This window comes from Helianthus annuus, chromosome 2 (assembly GCF_002127325.2).
Source record: "Helianthus annuus cultivar XRQ/B chromosome 2, HanXRQr2.0-SUNRISE, whole genome shotgun sequence".
NCBI lineage: Eukaryota > Viridiplantae > Streptophyta > Magnoliopsida > Asterales > Asteraceae > Helianthus > Helianthus annuus.
Genome location: NC_035434.2, coordinates 174,457,233 through 174,479,028, shown reverse-complemented (window position 1 = coordinate 174,479,028; position 21,796 = coordinate 174,457,233). Strand labels below are relative to the sequence as shown.

The window sequence follows — 21,796 nt, the reverse complement described above, 5'->3', positions numbered from 1 at the left end:
CAATTTACTTTCAAAAAGCTCTAATTTATATTTTAAAGGCTACTTTAAGAAGCTTGTTTTAATTGTATAGGTTCAACTAAATAGACTGCATCTTGTTTGATTTTGTACAAAGAGCATGTTTTAAGTTAAACAAACTCAGTTTGCCATTTGGGACTTTCATTGCATTGTGTAGCAATATCATACATCATCATCCTTGGGGATTTGATTTTGTATAAAAACTTGAGTAGCAACGAATCTTGATTGAGTCAACACAGTAGCTTCTTAATGACATGAGGCTGCTAGCTAATGAACCATCTTTTGTGAAATAAAACCAATTGCACAAACAACAAATTAGATGCTGCTGCTTATATGAAATACCTGACCAAACTATAGCTAACATTTCTCACCTAAATTACACCTCTTGACCAAATCCTAAGTGGCGAGAAACCTTCTAGGGATGCGAGCAAAGCAAGCATCAATAACAATACATAAATATTTGTGCGATACGATAACGACTGATAGAAGATATCAACGAAAATTAAACTCTGCACACGAAAAGAAAATACAGTTCACATCTGAACGTCTGATAGGAGTTCAAGAGTACATCGATTTTATGTACTCCAAAAAGAAAATACTACCGACACGACACGCAAGAATATCATCTACTCAAACGAAACAGCAGAAAGTGATAGAAGTTTGTTTTCCAGCGATGTAAAGGGAAGCTTGTTTTCCAGTGAAGTCAATGGGAGCTTCTTCTCCACTGAAGTCAATGCGACCTTGTTTTCCAATGAAGTGAACGGGAGCTTGTTTCCTCCTGATATATCCTACAATCCATACATATAGTAACACGTCAATGATAAACTCGAAAATAAAAATAAAATTAGTAGCTGTGTATGATAACTGATAAACATACCGCCACTTCCACCACATCATTACTGTTTCTCAAGGGGCTGCAGTTTTCCTTCGAATCACACACAACTTGGTTCATCGTCTTCTGCTTCGTTTCCTTTGAATCACTGCAGTTTTCACTACTCTTGTTTGTGGCGGTTAACGGAGTGTGTTGTTGAGAAAGCTCCCGGTAGTTTCCACAAAGAGTAAAAATATTTTGGATACGTAACTGCCTAGACGAGGCGGTATCCGGGTCAACACACTCCGACTCAGATCCCGCTGCGGTTGATAACAAGTCAATATCCAAGTTAAAAGCAGAGACGGGTGGAGGATTCGTGACACACACCATCTTCTCCTCGATAACATCTTTCTGCACTTCTTCTACTTCTTCCTCATCCTCCTCAAACACAGTGCTCAAATACGATTTACCCGTTGAACCGGGGACGTAAACATCCTCATCATTCTCTATATACGGATACCCGAGAATCGCCTGTATGCTGTTATTAGCAGCTTTTTGGTACTCTCGTTTACTACCGATCTCCATATCGAGTGACTTGTCCAGATCCATCGACTTCTCCATCCCCGGATCCTCATCAGCATACATGTCGATCAGTTTCTTAGCGAAACCGTTTCCTTCCAAAGAAAACGACGACGAAAGATTTCTGCTTTCGTTTTCGTTTTGTTTTCCCTCTCGGGAACGAGTCAGTTCAGATTCGATCTCTTCTAAACGTCGCCTGAGTGTTTCGAGTTCTTCCTGCTGTTGAATGATTTTCTGTTCCATCTTCTTCCGCTCCATCTCGACGACGCGGTCAGCCATTTTCTGACACTCTTCTATCTTCTTCTCTAATTCCCGCTTCAACATGTCGTTAACCTTGACGTTAATCTCCTCCTCGCTCTTTTTCCCTTCTGCCTCTGCAAGTTTCGCCCTCAGACTAGCGATTTCTTCTTCTTTTTTCTGCAGCTGTTTATTCGCTTCGTTCTTCTCCTTCTCGCGTATCTTATTCTCCATTTGCAGCTTGCTAATGAACTGATCCATAGCCGCGATTCTCGAACCCAACATCACATCTGACGAAGACGAATCGTCTCCCTTGATTGGCGTATGAGGCCCACGCACGATGCATTTGGCTTTTGCACCGTATTCCAATGTCGATATTGTCTTATGCATTTCCTTTGGATCCGGGCTCGCACATAATATCATAAGAATCTTTGACTTGTCATCTTCGAACGAATCCTGTTGACATATAGCATTTAGTCACACCATCTAGCATAATCATACATAATATAGAGAGAATGATGATCCAATGATCTAATCTACCTGCAAAAGCATGGTTAACTTGCTATCTCTGAACGGCACGTGAGAATCACCGTTGGCAATCGACTCCACCACTCTCTTCAATGCCGTATTACCCTGATTAATCTTTGCTGTCTGCAAATTCAAAACAATTAATACAACACCGGTCTTTCATAGAAGATTAACGTTATGAAAATTTTGTAGCTAACTACCTGCATTTTGGCTTCGAATCCAATTTGACCAGCTTGTTCGATATTTTCAGACCCAGCCATATCAACAAGCATTAGCCGTCCTCCGACAGTTGGGACGTCAAGAATTATCTGCACACAAATTTCATTCAAGCCATTTTTCATAATTAAAACTTGAAAAGCAAGCAACAAGAGATTCAAACAAACAAACAAACCATGCAGTGACTCCTGGAGCTTCTTTCATTGCAAGATGTGCTCTTGATAATTCTACGCTTCTCGACCTTTTGAATCTCTTTTGATATCTTTCCTGCCTCGGTTCCTGAGATGAAAGTGGCATTCTTAGCCTTCTTCCCCATAACTTCCAACTTAACCTACAATTTACAAAGGTAAAGAATCGGTAAACCAGAATCACATAATAACAAACTCCGCATACAATGACCGACCCATAACTTATAGGACCACTCTAATTATTATTCCTACTATGACTCACTTCAAAATTCAAATATCAAAGACTCATAACCAACTTGTTTGAATCTTTATCCTAATCCATCCGATGTGGCCATAGATACCACAGTAAAAATAAGGTAATTGATAAAGAGTATCCAAGAGAACTAACTATTCTATGTCAAAAGGATAAATGAGTGAGCTTAAATTCTAAAAATCAAATAACAACAGGCTGAATTAAAAAAAACACAATAAAATCAAAGCAACCTACACAAATATGCATCAACAGGTTGAAACATCCAATTCATTTTTAGTAATAAAAGAAGAAGAAACTTTTTATACCTTGGAAGCATTGGCTTTAGACCAACCAATACTGAATCCACCATTACCACTATTAGTAGACAAAAGATCATAAATCTCCTCATTATATATCTCCAAAACAGTCACTTGAACAAAACCCGCCTTTCGTTCACCAACCTCCTCCTCCTCTTCCTCATCTCCATTTCTCAAAATATCCCTCAAAGACTTATACACAATACCCTGCTGTTTCGCCGACCCAAACATCGTATAACTCTTCCCCGACCCAGTCGGCCCATACATCATAACAGTACACTTATCCCCCATTTTCACCCCATTAATTCTCGACTGCACAAAATTCTTGTAAAACTCATCAAGATCCTGATCTTCAGAACTCGCAACCCCGTCGAGGGTAAAATCGCGATACCCGATATCCGTTCTGACCCGAACAGACCGGCCGTCGGGGTTTACCTGAAGAGCGGACACGGGTTTGTCTTTGCGGTCAGGGTAGTCACGAATACGGCCCACGACTTCCACCGGGTGGTCTGCGGGTGCAGAATTGGGGTTGGGGTTGGGGTTAGAGTTAGGGTTTGGTGAGGGTTTTGTGGAGGTGAAATTGAGGCGGTGTTTGGATTGGGGTGTTGTTGTTCTGATGTGGGTTTGATTTGATTTTGGTGTGAAACCGAATTGGTTTGGTTTAGCAGAAGATGATGGTGTAGGAGCCATTGAAATTGAGATCAAGAAGTTGTGTTCACAGAGTTTTGGAAATGAAATTGAAATGGAAAGAGAAAAGAATGGGGGGAGATTGAAAAGTGAAAAAGGAAAGGGTTTAGGGGTGATTGAAATTGAAAATTGAAATGTAGCCGTTACGATCTCCAACGGGCATTTATGAGTGATCATATCAAAAGCCAAAAAAGCGCTATGGGCTACAAGACTCGTGAATTTCAATTCAATTGGGCTGTCTTAGCATCATCATAGCCCAAACTGCCCGTTTTATAATTGACTAAACATAAAATATAAAAACTGAATAGCCCAAAACAATTAGGTTATAACCCCGTGTATTACACGGGTTGAATAAATAAATTTTATAAACTAAATAGTAAAATAATATATCTTTTAAAAACATTTTTTATTGCACGTGTTGAATAAATATAATTTTATATATTAAATAATAAAAAGTTATATCTATAAGAACAATATTGTACAGGTTGAATAAATGTAATTTTATATACAAAATAAAAAGTTATATCTTTAAAACCACGTGTATTACACGAGTTGAATAAATGTAATATTGTTTACCAAATAATAAAATAATACATCTTTAAAAAACCTCATTTATTACACGGGTTGAATAAATGTAATTTATATACCAAATAATAAAAAAATTACATCTTTAAAAATATGCGTATTACACGGTTTGAATAAATGTAATTTTCTGTACTAAATAATAAAAAATATATATGTCCTTAAAAAACCTTGTGTATTATACGAATTGAATAAATCTAATTTTATACATCAAATAATAAAATTATGATTTTGGCCCTCGTGTTTATATCACTTTTACACTTTTAGCCCAAAAAAGAATTTTTTTAACATCTAAGCCCCCAACGTCTTTTTTTCTAACATTTTTGGCCCCTAATGTCTTTTTTAACCCTTTTGGCCCATAACATTTAATGGATGGGGTTAGTGTTAGGGGCCAAAAGGATTAGAAAAGAAGACATTGGGGGCTCAGATGTAAAAAAAAAAATTGGCTAAAAGGGTAAAAGTGATATAACTACAAGGGCCAAAATCATAATTTTCTCTAAATCTATACTATATAATAAATAAACTAAATAATAATTATCAATAAGATATTAAATTAAATAATATTTAATAGGAGAGTTATCTATAATTAATTAGAAAAGATTAAATTAAAATAATAATTATCTATAAGAGATGCCCTAATATGATGACAAGTGTCTCAAAAGTGGTTTCTTTTATTATATAGTATAGATTATTAAGTCTAACCGTTTTTAAAATCGATATTCACCGTTAAATTTTGTTGAGATGAAATCTTAGCCGTTTAAACTCAAAAAAATAACCGACTTGGTGGCGGTTCAAGGCGGTTTCCTTACCTGGTGGTTAGTTCCACCTTTTCCTACCCATGTTCTTTGATAATCACTTTTCCTACAAACTAGGGATGAGATCGATCCTATACCAGTACCGGTACTAATACCGAAAATACCGACACCCAAATTGAGAAAAAATGGATACCGAATACCGTACCGTATATATCGATACTGGTTTTTTGGTACTTACCGCATTGGTACCGGTTTGGTGTTTTCCATTGTTTTACCCATTGTATTACAAATATGTTTAAATTATCATACTATAAGATGCCAGGAATGAGTACACTTGGGCCATGCTTTTACTGATGATAAGTATGTTATGAACAACTTAGAAGAAAAACTATGGAGATGGGATATGGTTTGAAATTCAGATCTTAATAGAAAAGTACAATATAATGAAAAAATAATAATGAATGAGTACATGATAATCTGACACATATCCATAACTTGTTTTAATTAATCGACTCAATCATGCAACTCTTATCCAGTATCCACCTATTGTTCATTTCACAAACTATTCAAACACTTATATGATTAGTTTTCAAAAACAATAAATAAGCGGGCCGGGATCTCTGCCAAAAAGGAGGCTCCAGTAAATTTCATGACTGACCCCTTAGAGGGGAGGTCCACTTTACGCCCGGCGGACATCCTTGTGTTTGGATGGGAAGGGGGGAAACACGCTTGTGTAGATCTAACTGGAGTCTCCCCCCTTGTCGGGCTTAAGGACAAGGGCTTTGTCGTAGGGCAAGCGGTGCTCAAGGCAGAGGCGAGCAAATTGAGCAGAGGCGAGCAAAGTGGCAAAACATGAGAAAGCCTGCCTGGAGAATCAACATGTGTTTGTCCTGTTTGCGTTTGATACCTTTGGTGGTCTCGCTCTTGACGCTGTGCGACTTTTGAATCGGGTTCAAAAAGTCGTTAATAGTAATTATTCGTCGCTAAAGGTTTCAAACTTTGTATTTAGTAGAATTGTTTTCTATTCAAAAGGGGTGGCGGCGCAACTTGTTGCCCGACTACCTGCCATTGCTTTGTAATTGCCCTTTTTTCGTGTGGAATGACAGAATTTAATATTTGTAAAAAAAATAAAATAAAATAAATAACTAAACTGATTGTAAACAAATATTCAACAGGTTTATAAGGCTAAGGGGTATGAGGTAATGGTTGAGTCATGATTTGCCACATAGGACCATTATTCATGTGCTACACTCCCCATGTGGATTAAACCACGGAAACCATGACCCTCCCATTTGATGATTTTAAGAGAACACTAAATTAAAATAATAACTAGGATAGTGGTTTGGGTTATGACCACACCCTTAGGGTAGTGGTTTTGGATGGTGCATTAAAGGTGAATGACATGTCGCCTATGTGGAGGAAGGTCATGGTGGTCATGAAAGTCATGACCACACCCTATAGCCTAAGAAAAAATACATCACCCAAGTTAACTCATCTACCATTATTTAATGGATAAATTACACTTTTCGTCCTTTATGTTTATACTGGATTGCAATGGATGCACTTTAACTTCGATAATTACAGTCAAAATCTTTTTTTTTTTTAAAAACATTACACCCTAGGTCCTTTCGCATTAATCCGATTAATTTATAAGTTAAATCTGGCATGTGTCTTACACATGAGGGTATTATTGTCTTTTCTCTTTCTAATACAATAAAATAAAAAGAGATTAACAAATTTTTAAAACATATAAAATCCAGTTCTCTCTTTCTTACACAACCAAACCCCCACCACTACCCATCTTAGAGAAAATACAGATGACGACGATGTTGTAGTTTACGGCATCGACTGCGTCTCCGCAGACCAAATATCAGAGCAACGCCGACGACCATTTGTCAGATGCTTAATCTGCTTTTGATAAAAAAGTGATAATTGTTTTTTAATTTTTGTTTTGTGTGATTTGGGTGTTTGAGGTTATGAATTTGGTATGTGTGGTTGTTTGTTATTTGGGGAATTTGACATAAATGAGGCTCTTGTTACTAGCTAGTGCTTGTTTTATGTTGTGAAAAATGTGTTGTTTGGGAAATTTCCACATTGCCTTATAAATGTATTTATCGTTTCAGAAAAAGGTTTATATGTTAATGGATACTTGATTGTAGATTGAACTCAGAAATCAATGCCGGAAAGGGAAAAACTTCTCTCTTTGACCATCAGTCAACTGCAGAAAACTCGCTTCAACACATGCGCTCTTGTAAGAAGCTTACATAAATCCCACCTTGATGATGGGGGCAGCGGTGAGGGTTTTATTGTGAGTGAGAGACAGAGAGAAAGAGAGAGATATAGAGTTAGAGTGAAAGAGATAGAGAGAGAAAGGAGGAGGGGTAGAGAGAGATAGTGGTGGTGGGTGTTAGAGGGGGGGGGGGAGAGAGAATTGAGGGGAGGGTTAATGGGTTTATAGGTTTTTTAAAAAACATTAATATGTTTTTGTTTTATTGTATTAGAATGAGAAAAGACAATAATACCCTAATGTGAAAGGCAAATGTCATATTTAACGAAAAATTTTAAATGGGTTCATGGTAAAGGACCTAGGGTGTGATGCTTTTATAAAAAAAAAGACTGTGACTGTAATTATTGAAGTTAAAGGGCATCCGTTGCAATATGGTACAAACATAAAGGACGAAAAGTGTAATTTACCCTTATTTAAAATATAAATAATGGCAAAAAACCCCCTTAAAATTCCTTAGTAAAATTCGGTACTAATACCGGTTTTTATCGAAAAAATATCAGTACAGATATCGTTATTTACCGACAACGGCACTAATGCCCCTTAAAATGAAGGATTGACTTCAAGCCGGTTTGATTATCTTAAGTCCAACCTTCATGTAGCTTCGACGTTTTGCTTGGTGGGGGGGGGGGGAGTAATGGATGGCACTAATACCCCTTAAAATGAAGGATTGACTTCAAGCCAGTTTGATTATCTCAAGTCCAACCTTCATGTAGCTTTGACGTTTCGCTGTATGGGAGGGGGGGGGGGATAATAGGTATCATCCATACTTATGGATATGGTTTCAAATTAGGAATAATGGATTTTAATAATCCTAACTATTAGTCGTTGGCCGACAACGATCCCAACTTAAAATAATCAGTGGGACCACCAATGGACCTTTACTAAACCGAAAAGGATAAGGAGACAAAAAGAAACTAAGGTTTTTTTAGTAAAAGTCCATTAGTTTATAATATGTGAAAATGTGGGACCACCGGTTATTTTTGAAGTTGGGATCATTTCCGGCAAACGACTAATAGTTTGAATTATTAAAATCCATCATTCCTTAAAATAAATGAAGATGTTATCCTTATATAGCTAGATGTTTAGTGCATATACTTCTGAAAGTTATGTTTAGTGTGTAGTAAGGGCACAGGATGTGGCTTAGCGCCATCCCGCCATGTCATCGTTTTTAGCACTTCGGGGCACCATCGGCCACCCCCGACAGTTATCGAGGGGGCGCTAAACACCCTCCGCCACCATGCTAACGAGCGAAGATTGAACGGATTGAGGGAATTTAAATGTTGGTCAACTATATCATTGATCAACAGTAACTTAAAAAAAAATTAAGTTTAAAATTAATATTTTACCTATAAATACCCTACCCCTTTTCTATATTTTTCATCTCTTCTTCCTCTACTCTTTATCCAAAATCTTTACACTTTTTTGGTTCATAATCACATAATGTTTCCCTACAACAAAACATGTGGGATCCCAACCATCCGTTTTGGCAAAGTGCACCAATAACCCCAACAACGAGTAAGAAGTCCGTTATCGAAGAGACCCGCGAACTGGTGAGCTTGGATATTATCCGATGCCACATAGCACCCCAACTTCCCCTCATCCGACCAGGCCACCGATTCCGGGTTTTTACGAATATTATTCCCAACTCCCATTTTCCCCAAAACATATCCCAAACCCAAAACACATCCAAAACTGAAACCGTACCCGAAACCCAAACCGAACCCGAAACCCAACCCACTTCCTCAAAATGTGGACGATCGAGAAGGCATCGTAAGAAGGGTGAGAGTGAAGCACGTGCTCCAATGACGGTTGAAAAGTGGACGCCTAGGGAAGAACTTGCGTTGTCACAAGCATGGCTCGACGTGTCGGAAGATGAGATTGTTGGTAAATTTTCTCTCCATAAACTTTTTTTACATACTTTTATAAATATACTTTTGTAAATATATTTTTAGAATTATACATTTATATAAGAAACGACCAAGATGTAAAAGTATTTTGGAGGCGTATACGTGAGAAGTTTTTCGCCGCAATGGGTCGTGATGAATATCATACGACCGACTTTTTGTCGTGCAAGTGGACAGGAATGCGGACCAAGATTAGTGGACGTTATGATCGCCGCCCACAACGACTATAGAATTAATCATGGGCATGCGTTTACGATGATACCTTCATGGGAGCTTCTTCGCAAATCTCCAAGTGGCATCTTGTACTGCCGTTTGACCCAACAGCCCATAGGTAAAAACGGTCCAAATCAACATCCGCTACCGAACCATCTGAGTCCGATGTTCGTACTACTACTAATCTAAACGACGACTTCGAGGAATTTGAACAGCCGCAAGAACCCCAAGAGCTGCGACAACCAAAGGGTAGGGATATAAGTAAGGCAGCTGCACGAGCAAGAGACACGTCTTCTTCAACGCCATCGGATGGCCCGTTAAGGTTGGACGAGTTGGACAATAATCTCAATAAGCTTCTCTCGATCAAGGAAAAGGAGCAAGAACTAAAAATGGAGAAACAAATCCAGAAAGATATGGAATTTCTAGCGAAAGACTTTTCACAACTAGCAGAGGAGGACTGAGTCATTTTGGAGGCTCGTAAGGCACAAATTCGAGCGAAATATATGTAGTTTTTATTTTCTAGTATTTATTTTTTAACTTTGCATTTTTTAGGACTTTGTAATGTTTTATTTTATGTTAATGAAATTATGTTTTTTTATATTTTGTAGTTATTAAAATTGGCATATAAATTAAAAAAAATAAAATATATAAATAAAAAAATAATAAGGGAAAATTACCAAAATGTTGGTTGACCAAGTGCCTTTGCAATTTTGTCACCTTCATGCGTCCTTGGAACGTCCTCACAGCCTCGGAAGCGTCCGCCTATCATGTTGAAGCGTCCGTCCTCTACAAATCAACACGTGTCCGATGTTGAAGCGTCCGCCTCAGTTTGCTAACGCGTAGGGCTGGCAATTTTACATGAATACACGACATGAACCTACAAGAAGTTAACAGGTATCGTGTATGGCCTTAACAGGTATCGTGTACCAAACAGGTAGACACGAGATTACCTGTTAATTTTCGTGTATAAATAGGTTAAATACATGTTTACCTGTTAATACATGTTAGTACACGATAAGAAATTAAATTAAATAAAACTCATCAGCTATGTGCGTGTGGGTTCCTTAATTCCTTTCTATTTTCATTCCTCATTCAATTAAAAAAAAATAAAACCCTAAACTCTCTCTGTAACTCTCAGATAGCATGTCGTGTTCGTGTTTTTGTTCGTGTTAACAGGTATTAACAGGTAATTTTCGTGTAAAACAGTTAAACAATCGTATTAATAGGTATTAACAGGTAATTTTCGTGTATATCGTGTCGTGTTCGTGTTTGAAAAAAGGACACGATAAGTTATCGCGTCGTGTTCGTATATGGGATTTCGTGTATCGTGTCTTATCGTGTACGGGTATACACGATATGCAAGCCCTACTAACGCGTCCGTGAAGCGTCGGAAGCGTCGGCCAAAGACGCAGCTTTGTATATTTGTGCAAATATAGAATGATCAAAATTTAACGATATAAACATGTTATTTTTTAGTTATTTTTTTAACTTATAAACATGTTAACGGAGTCAAAATTTTTTATATTAAACACTATTAAACATTAAACATAACATAATAAAAATAAAAACCAAAACAACACCACGTAATATTCTAAAACCATATCCTAATAGCCTCCCACTCCGAGACATGTTTGAATTCATGTCCTTCTTCATGACGGTAGTTGATGAGGGCCACGTCCTTCTGATCGTCCTCACCAAGGTTCGGAATTTTTGTCTCCACTTTCTTGAAATATCGATCAAACCTCTCACATTCCAACCGCAGGACACGGAACCTGGAGGATAATGCGTCAACGGTCCGGTTGTGGTCCAGACCACGTAGTTGGGCGAAAATCTGTTGAACACGAACCCAGAGCCCACCATGTCCTAGTCGTGGAGGATCGGTCATGGCCTACTCCCATGCTTCGCACAGAGCAATATCTTCAACATGAGTCCAGGAGTTGGCCATTTTCGGGTCGTTGACGGTGTCGGAGTTATAGTGAAATGGCTGAGAAATGTTTGCAAACTTTGAAAACGGCGGGTGGTGATAAGTGATAAGTGAACGGGGTGAGGGGTTATATAGTGGGGCAGATGTGTGCAACGATTAAAAAGTTAAACGGCTTTTGAGTATCCTTTTTTTTTTCGTTAATTATTTAAGTGTCGGCCAAGCCTCGGGAAGCGTCGGTCAAGCCTCGGGAAGCGTCGGCCAAGCCTCGGAGGAGCGTCGGTCAAGCCTCGGGAAGCGTCAGCCAAGCCTCGGAAGCGTCGGCCAAGCCTCGGAAACGTACACAGGGACGCATCAAAAAAGTTTATGGTTGTGATGTGTCGGTGACTGACGCATTTTGGTAACGGAAACGGACGCTTCAACATGTCGGACACGTGTCGGCTTGAAAGGAAGCGGACGCTTCAACATAATAGTGGGACGCTTTTGAGGCTGTGAGGACGTTCCAAAGACGCAGGAAGGTGACAAAATTGCAAAGACACTTGGTCAACCAATATTTTGGTAATTTTCCCAAATAATAATTAGGTAACGATGATGCGGGCTTTAAACCATTGCATGCATGTTAAAGGAATGAGCTTTAAAACCTCCTGTGTGACGTGGCGGTGAGGTGCCACACCCTGTAGCCTAATATTGCTATTGATTTTTGAGCTAGTAACTATGGTTTGGTTTTGAGATCCCAAAGTAGAAGGCAATCGATAAATACACACATAGTAATAGTGTATACAGATTGAGGATCCTGTACATTAATCAAGAAGTGTGAGAAGTGTATTATAACACTATATATAACACTATATAACACCATATAAACACTGTATAATAATATGTAACACCATATAACATCATATAACACTCTGTAACACTATATAACAAATATAACACTATAGTTTGTCTGATAGCATGTCTATGATAGATGTATAGTGTTATATATTGTTATATAGTGTCATATAGTGTTACATAGCGTTATATGGTGTTACATATTGTTATACGGTGTTTATATGGTGTTATATAGTGTTATATATAGTGTTGTAATACACTTCTCACACTTCTGAATTAATGTACATGATCCCTACCCACTGTATACATATAATGATAAAATGAATATACGTGTGTGTAGATATCACTCTTTAAAACAATTATGTATAACCAACTAAAAAAGAATTGAACTCCAATATTGGATAAAAAAGAACTCAAACTTGTTGGTCACTTTTAATGCACGGCAGTACCATGGCAGTAGCTAGTTCCAATTTATAAAAATGGAAGATGGGTTTTATTCATTCATTCATTCAAGAAAGAGATTCAATGTCTGATAAATTATACATACAGTAGAGTAGAGCGGTTAAAAAAACTTATTTGGTTTGCTTTCATCATATCCTCCACAGCCTTGCGGCTCACATCCTCAATCGATAAAATGGATTTTGATATTTGATTCAAGCAGTCCCAACCAATGAACCATCTATCCTATACATGGCACCCACCCGGCCTGTAGGTACACTTGTTTTGGCTTACGGTAAAAGGACATAAGTTATTCTTTGATTCACCCATCAGAATCAGTCTCACGAAACGGTAAAGGAACAGTTTTCACTGCTCTAAACTTGCCAACGTTGTTCAAATGCTCATTTTCCAGTCTGCAGCGACAAAACGTACATAAATAAAAGAAAACAAAACATACACAATGCTCTTTATATATATGTGTGTGTTTATTCACCTGTAGTAGTTCCAATGGCCACGTCGTATCACTTCTAACGAAGCAAGGGAAAATTCAAGCAATCGAGATTCAAACAATCCAACTTTAAATTGTAGAACAGTCTCCAACCAAGCCACCCTCAAAACAAAATTCAAAGCCTGCATAGCAAGATTTTGGCATTTATATATAGTTAGCGCGACTTGGATGATGATGAAACATGATGATGGGTGATAATTAACCAACTTACGATAGCCATGTAGTAGAAGCCTTTTTTCTTTAACACAAGTTCATCTCTAAGCCATAAGTTTTTGGATTTAGAATCAAAAAGTCCCCAATCCTTAACGAAGTCCCAATATAGTTGGTATATGGTGGCAACCAATGAAGTCACCAAAACAATGATTAACCACAGTTGTGTTTCTTGTTGTGCATACGTTAACCTCGCCCCAGCTGCAACCATGGCTGACACATACTTCCCCAAATTAGCCAAGTGGTTCACATCACCCTCATCGAACCATCTCCTTGCACACTACATATATATATGTGTATTGATTAATTAATACTCACACATCCTTGTATGAGGTATTGGAAGTAAAACACAAGTAGCTAGTTACCTGCATAGCACGCCAATAATATGGTGCAAAGGAGATTACATAAGCAAGCTCCCGATATAACTTCCCTGACTTACAAGTTTGATATTCATGTGTTTTGAAACTCCCTGCCAGGAAGTAGCATGCCGTCGATTCCATGTGCCTCAATAGAGGGATCTAAAATACCAACAAAAATAGTTAATAAACAAGGTTAAGGCCGAAAAACGAAATTAGTGATCTTGCAACAATTTGTGAACCATATAAGATAAAATACCTGACTAGTAAGTTGATCAGCCATGAAGAAATCTACCATCAGAACCTGTGAGTTGATGACATACACAATTTATAATTAACTATGCCTTTTTGTTAAGATATGAATACGTTAACTAATACGTACATTATATATAGGTAAATTAACTTTGGAGTTATTACCTTGTACAAAGGAGAACAGATTATGTTGCGAATGACTCTAAGAAAGCAATAACGAGTTGGGCGATAGAAGATGTTCAATGGACATACAAGCAACCCAATGAATATCTGAAAATTAAATTAAATTAAATTAAATTAAATTCTTCCAACACAACACAAGTGAATGCCAAAGAGAGTAATTATAAGTAAACTTACGAGAAGAAGAATGCCTGGAATGGTGTCAACTTGGGATGGAGAAAATCCTTTGGAAACTAAGATAAGATGTAATACCATGGCAGAGACCACAGCTGTCATCATGCATGTTCCTATAAGAAATGCATCTCTATACTTGAGTGCCGTAGTAGCTTGGAACTCAAATATGAAATTGTAGTTAATCCTTGTTGCCTTCCACAAGAAGAGATTGCACCCATACATGAATAAGTGCAAGCTAAGCAATGCAAACATGCTGCACCATTATATACATAATAAAATTAATAATGAATTATATATGTTTGTGTTTGTGTGACAAATTAACAAAGCTATAAATAAATACAAACCTGAAGACAGGGTAGACAGTTTCAACATAACCGGCTTCTGTACCAGGGGAGAACATGCCACTGATATGTGCCAATATGGCATATACAGCAAACAAGGTCACAAAACTACCTGTAAACAATCCTGTTGCAATGCTACAAGTTAATTATGGTTTTTAGTTCTTGGAAAAATACATGAGATTAGTACGTAGTTTGGTTATACCAACAAAAAAGGTGACCATGTGAGAGTCTTTTTGTTGCCGGGGTCTTAGAAACTTCATGGCTTTTTTCCTGTCATCCTTGGCAAAGTGCTTAGTGAAAGATGATTCCACTTCGTCCATTAACTTCACCACCTATATATTTCACACACGCATTAACAACGGTTCATCAGGTGGGAGCATGCTTGTTTTTTGTGTTAATTTTATGTGGGTTGTGTTTACGGTTTGTATCATCTGCAATTCTGCATTAATTAATGCCTTGTAAACCATATTTACTTTTAGCTTAAAATCATTACTATTTAGGTAGAATAATAAAAAAATATGTCATGTTTTACTTTAGAAAAAAATATAACTTTTTATAGCATTTTTTCTCGTCTAAGATAATTTAATTTTGAGTAAAATGTAATCTCCGTCTATGAGGTTACAGGGTTGTGTCAGGTTGCGTCCCCCAAACGAAATATAAAAAAATTAAATGATTTAGGTACTTTTTTATTTTCACAATAGTTTAATGTTTTGTAATGAATCATCCGGTTTGTGTGTGTATATATATATATATAGAGAGAGAGAGTGAATGTGTGTGTGTGAGTGAGGGTGAGAGAGAGAATTATAGAACATATGGAAAGATGCATTTTAGAATGAAAAAAGAAAAAGCATTAGCTAGCTAGTGGTACCTTAATAGGAAAAGCAAAATAGTGCATAAATAGTTAATTAGACCCACTAGGCATGTAAGTGCTCCCTAATTACTTGCAAGAATCAACTTCTTCTGTCTTCACATTACAAAGTTTATCCCTTTATTTTCATTTAAAGTTAGATCGATATCTGATGTCTTAATTTAATTAGCCAGTATCACTCGTATAAGATACATATACGTAACTTAGCGCAAGCCACATATATGTGGTTTCGTGATATGGTATCACTAGTTAGCTACACACTTACCTTATCAGAACTAATGAAATGAGATCTTTTGACAGCTTTGAGGTAATTTGTTGATGACTGGTTAGACACCTATCAATAATATTGTAACTGTATCAATTAATATGGCTCAAAACACGCACACACACATAATACACACAAAGCTTTGCGATATATATAATTACCTTGTCAAATTTCTTCAATATTTTAACAAAAGCCACCATATTTAGTGAGCTGCAAGCCAATAACACCAATATATTCAATAAGAACTAGGTAGCTAGCTTTTGTAGTAATAATAAAACATAAGTAACAAGTTACGAATAGTGATCAATTAAGGTAAGTCTTATTAATATAGATATTTATGTACCTATAAGTCTTTAGTAGACCAAGACCTCTATAGAGTTCGACAAAAGCCCCTCTTATCATTTTTTCGGCACACTGAAGTTTCTTGCGATTGATGTACTCCCCGTGTTTCTTTGGGTTGTTGACTAGATCTTCCCAAAGCATAGACGTAACTGCTGTTATGGTTCGTGTAGGCGTGGTTGCTGGAATATTGATCCTCATCGACATTTTAGGCTTTCCGTCTTTAGTCTTTCCCTTTGTGGCTGCACCAACCACGTTGATACCGTTCTTTTCTAGAGCCGATATCACGTCATCAGTCTGTGTTTCTCCATCCCTTTCACCAAACTCAGATCCAGTTTCTGCACATACAGTTTTTACTTGATTCTTTCTTATTCACTATATTTATACAAGCAATTTCAAATATGCCCCTTGCCAGCACTTTTAAAATTTGAAAACTGAGAAGACAATACCATTAATTTGGCACGTTATCATAAGAAAACTTAAAAAATACTTGGATCTTTTAAGAAATCCATATAAACAAGATTTTTTTTTGGTTTCTTTGTTCCTATCTTTTTATATGTTATTAATCATTGTCGAAAAGAAAACTTATATCTAGTTCGCAAGAAACATATACATAGCTCGTAAACAACATATACATATACAGTGGCGGACCCAGGATTTTTGGACAATGGGGTCCAAAAAAAAAACACAAAAAAAAACGGAGAAACAAGTATCGAACCCATGACCTTTTGTGTGCAAACAAGGGGTTTTACCACTGCACTAGGCTGACTTTCATTGTTATGGGGTCCAACTAAATTATTTTATGGGGTCCATAGACAATTTTATATACCGTTTCTACTACTTTTTTAAAAAAGATTGGGGTCCGGGGACCCCGTTCCTCGTAACGTAGGTCCGCCCCTGTACATATATATACACACACATAACTTAGCGCAAGCTACATATATGTGGTTTTGTGAACTAAATATATTTTTTTTGTTTAGTTTAATACCAACTTTATACTTGTAAGAAATAGAAAAAAAAAATAAAAAAATAAAAAAAATTTAGTAATTTTCTGGTGAACCTAACTATATATTATATATATATTGAACAAATCTTTTTGTTCTCATAATTCTATACCATTGTTTATCACTAGACTTGAACCCTCGACCACATGGGGAGGGCTAGACACCATTTAACACACCTTGGTACCGCCAGGCCAAAGGCTTTTTGGGGTGTGTATATTTTTCTCCATGTGTACAAGAAAATAAAAGGGAAAAGGTTTTTACCGGAGTCAGAGGTCCGACCAGATGAGTAAGAGCGTAGGAACCCGGACGAGGTGGTGGAGTTAAAGCTGTTTGATCGTCTCCGGCAATCAACAACTTGCTGGAGATCCAATAGAATCTGGAGCTGTTTCATCAACATATCTCCTCTTTCAAGGAACTCCTTTTCCTTATTTATGTAAAACTGGTTCACCTTATCTAGTTCCTCATCCAATTTTTCAAAGAACTCCTTCACCTAGTTAATTTTTAATAGCCAAAATCTTTTAAACAACAAGCATGCATTAATTAATTAATTACACAAATTTGTTACATTAATTACCTCATCTTCCTCCGAGTACAAATGATCAACAAGTTCAGTCTCATCATCTTCTTCTCCGTCTTCTTCTTCTTCCCCTAATTCGCGTTCGTCATCTTGTTCCGAATCTGTATTTCTCACCTTCAACATGACACGTAATTTTTTTATCAATAGTTATTAAAAACACATGTATATTTTTTCATGCATGTAGTTTTGTCTATAGTGTTATTATCAATCGTAATTAAAAACACATGTATTTTTTTTTCATGCACGTAATTTTGTCTATAGTGTTATTTTGGGTTAATTTGTTCTTTATGGCAACAAATTATATCATCTATTTGTGATACGGTGGCATGCCATGTGTTGTTATCTTTATCTTTTGAGTCATGTTTATATCGTGACAAAACGGTTTTTATTGGCTTTTACGTTCTCAAAATAGACAACTTTAATCACAGTTATGGCTATGCAAATGCCACCTCAGCCGTTTATATTAATTACTAGCTACACCTTCAACTCCATATATGCATATTTCATTTCAAAAACATATATAAAATATTGGATAAAATCTAGTATAATTATATTTTGAAAGAAATATAATTAGATACTAGATATGTATAACATAATGGAAGATGAATATGATTAAACTGATGGAGTGGTTTCATGCGTAACGTAACAAAACCAACAGTATATAAGCAATAAACATCTGGTTTCATGGAACAAAAGAAAAAAAGAATCATGATATGAATGATGACACGAAATCCATGACGAGGACATGCACCAAAGTAAAATCTTTTTAAACTTTAACAGTACTTTACCCGTATATTCATTCAATAAAAAAGTAAACTAATTAATAACTAGTAAAAGTTGATGAAAAAGTAGATATATACCTGAAGAATCTGATCAGGTGGGTTGTCATTACAGGAGAAGCGACGAATGAAAGAGCGAACCGGATCGAATATGGAAACACCATAATCATGATTAGAATTAGTGGTTCGTGAAAGCTGAGAGATTCGGGACAGTTTCACCTTCTTAACATGTTTCTTGAGCAGCCAGTAATTCACAAATGCATCTTTCCATTCAGGAATCAGTTGGGCTTCTAGCTCCTTTGAGAACTTCACCATTCTTTATCGATCCGATGTCGATAGATCAATCAATCAATCTCCCTCTTGGTAGCTTCAAGGGGAGATATATAGGGAGAGAGAGAGAGAGAGAGATTGATGTTTTTGGGATGAGAAGGGGGGTGCTTAAAGATATATAGTCAGAGAGAGAAAGAGACAAATGTGTATAGTAGGTGGGAAAAAATAGTTTAACAAGCAAAATCTTTTTCTAAGACCAAAGAGAGAATTGAGTAGAAGAAAATAAGAAAAAAAAGGAAAGGAAAAGAAGATGGATGATGATGTGGAATATGACTGCTCCCATGGTCCCTTTTCCTCTTCAATTCACTTTGCTTTGCTTTGCTTTTAGATCTGTTCCCATTAATATGACTGCTAATTTGGAGCAGCCTTCAGTTTTACAACGTGATTCTTAATTCCTACATTCTTAACCGCTAAGCACAAATGTTCTTTATTTATAGCTATAACTATAATTGCAATCCAATAAAGAAACAAAACACGTGAGAGATGAAATAATTAGACAAACCAAGTTTTCATATGATAAGCATTGCATTAACAATCAAAGTTTTATTATTGTTCCTTTTAGGTCCAAAAAATATCTTTTATAAAACTTTAACCATCCCCTTTAGTCATGGTTTATTGTTGTGCAACATTATAGTATCTAAGGTTACTGCATTTGAAAGCTAATGTGATTTTTATGATGCCACATAATGCAAAAATTGATGTATACAGTGGCGAAACTTGAAAATTTCCACCGGAGGGTCGAAAGTCACCGGACCTAAAAATTCTAGAGTTAATGGCTAAAATCGTCCCTGAGTTTTGGGCACATTTGCCATTTTCGTCCAAAATGACACTTTTGTACCAAATTGCCCCCAATGTTTGTAAGTTTTTGCCATTTTCATCCAAACCACTAACTTAGTTTATTTTTTCTGTTAAGTTGAGGATATTTGGATAAAACTGGCAAATATAAAACCACAGGGACGATTTTGGCAATTTACTCAAACCCTTTTTAATTCTTTTATATGATTATTTTTGTTACATATATAATAAAAAAGAATATACATGGAGTTTTTAGAAAAAAAAATTAATAGTTTTGTCACATAATTTTTATAAATTTTCATCTAAATCACCAACTCAGTTTATTTTTTCTGTTAAGGTGAAGGATGTTTTAAATTTTATAAATTAAGACAGAAATTAATTTACAGTTTCTTTATATAAATCAGTTTTATAAAGAGAAAACGTCATTGGTGTGCAACACATAACAATCGATTACAACTTTTAGTATTTATCAGTTGTAGAGATAGAAAAAAAATGTAAAACGTTACATTTTTTTTAAATGTGTTGAGTACCTAGGAAATATGTTGGGAGAAATAAAATATTTATTTAATTAAGATTATGAGGGTAACTAACTAATACTTATTGTGAGTGTCTTGAGTAAAGAAACTTTTGGTTCATAGCATTATAATTACAATTTAGTGGGTAATTTTAAGGTTTGGTAACGATACGTTGTTTGATGGGGGGGGGGGGGGCACTGACTTCTGTTTTTCCTTAGGAGCGAATTTAAAAGAGTAGAAGATGAATTACAAACTTGGTACATATGATAAGATTTTTTTATTTGACCTTATTCAATAAAGTCACCAGCATTTTAGTTTTATAAAATTTAGAGGTTTAAGTAGATTTTATTTTTGTAAAACTGATCTATATAAAAAATTAGAAATTAATTTCTAATTAGTTTATAAACATCCTTCGCCTTAATAGCTAAATTAACTTAGCTAGTGGTTCGATGAAAATTTATAAAAATTATGTGACAAAGCTATTCTATTTTTTTCATATAAAAATTGCATGTATATTCTTTTTTATTATATATGTAACAAAAATAATTTAATAAAAGAAATGTAAAAGAGTTTGAGTAAATTGCCAAAATCGTCCTTGTGGTTTTATATTTACCAGTTTCATCCAAATATCCTCAACTTAACAGAAAAATAAACTAAGTTAGTGGTTTGGATGAAAATGGCAAAAAGTTACAAACGTTGGGGGCAATTTGGTACAAAAGTGTCTTTTTAGACGAAAATGACAAACCTGCCTAAACCTCAGGGACGATTTTGGCAATTAACGCAAAATTCTGTATAAGTAATTTTTTTTTTATAAAATTGGAGGGTCGAAAACGTACATACCTAAAAAATTCTATACGAAACATACATAACACTACTGTAACGCCCTGCGTTTTCAAACTTCCTACATTTAGAAACCTTACGTGAAATTCTAAATTTGGAAATCTTGTGTTCTTATAACCATTCTTTCATTGTAATCGTTGTAAAATACGGAACTTGCTTCGTAAATAAAACTTGTACATTACACTTTTTACCTAGTTAAATCATGTTTTATTTCATATTTCACCTTGTTACAAGTTAGGGGAAACATTGTTGCACATTATTACACAACTTAACTAACAAAATTACTCATTATAATGTTTTAAAAAAATAAAAAAATAAAGAAATATGGCAGCCCCAATTCAGCAAAATTCAGCCCATATAGTTGGGTTTTGTGGGCTAGTTTCAAGGTGTAACCCCTTCTAAACACTTCTAAAGCCCAACCCATTGAAACCCTAATCCTTCCCCCTATAAATACCACTTATAACCAGCCTCCCTACCACTTTTGCAACCCTAAAAACTCACAAAACATCCACCAAACCGTAGCTGAAAGCAAGGGTTCGAGTAGATTGACACCCCTTCACGAAAATGAGCATAACTCACTCAATTCTTATCCGATTCACTCGATTCTTTTTCCTACTTGCTTGTATAATCATGGGGTTCGATTCCTAGACTTCTCCTTGGAGAAATCAGACCTGGAAATGCCCCGAAATAGTCCATAAACTTTCTGTTTGTTTTTATGTTCA

The 21,796-nt window shown here is 36.1% G+C and overlaps 2 protein-coding genes across 2 annotated transcripts; both read right to left on the bottom strand.

The window, feature by feature from the left end:
• Positions 1-449: 449 nt before the first annotated feature.
• On the bottom strand, positions 450-3,942 carry LOC110927339 (kinesin-like protein KIN-10A). The gene is made up of 6 exons (XM_022171015.2): positions 3,133-3,942; positions 2,562-2,717; positions 2,371-2,478; positions 2,183-2,293; positions 893-2,098; positions 450-803 (listed from the first exon to the last, which is right to left on the bottom strand). Exons 1-6 carry the CDS (start codon positions 3,811-3,813, stop codon positions 642-644), a joined length of 2,424 nt encoding a protein of 807 aa, XP_022026707.1. The 5' UTR covers positions 3,814-3,942; the 3' UTR covers positions 450-641.
• An 8,831-nt stretch (positions 3,943-12,773) lies between these two features.
• LOC110927340 (phosphate transporter PHO1) lies at positions 12,774-18,992 on the bottom strand. Its single transcript, XM_022171016.2, has 15 exons — positions 18,676-18,992; positions 17,813-17,929; positions 17,500-17,728; positions 16,239-16,572; positions 16,057-16,105; positions 15,896-15,964; positions 14,965-15,094; positions 14,766-14,886; positions 14,425-14,674; positions 14,233-14,337; positions 14,075-14,119; positions 13,825-13,977; positions 13,461-13,739; positions 13,235-13,371; positions 12,774-13,154 (listed from the first exon to the last, which is right to left on the bottom strand). Exons 1-15 carry the CDS (start codon positions 18,907-18,909, stop codon positions 13,064-13,066), a joined length of 2,343 nt encoding a protein of 780 aa, XP_022026708.1. The 5' UTR covers positions 18,910-18,992; the 3' UTR covers positions 12,774-13,063.
• Between the last annotated feature and the right edge of the window lie 2,804 nt (positions 18,993-21,796).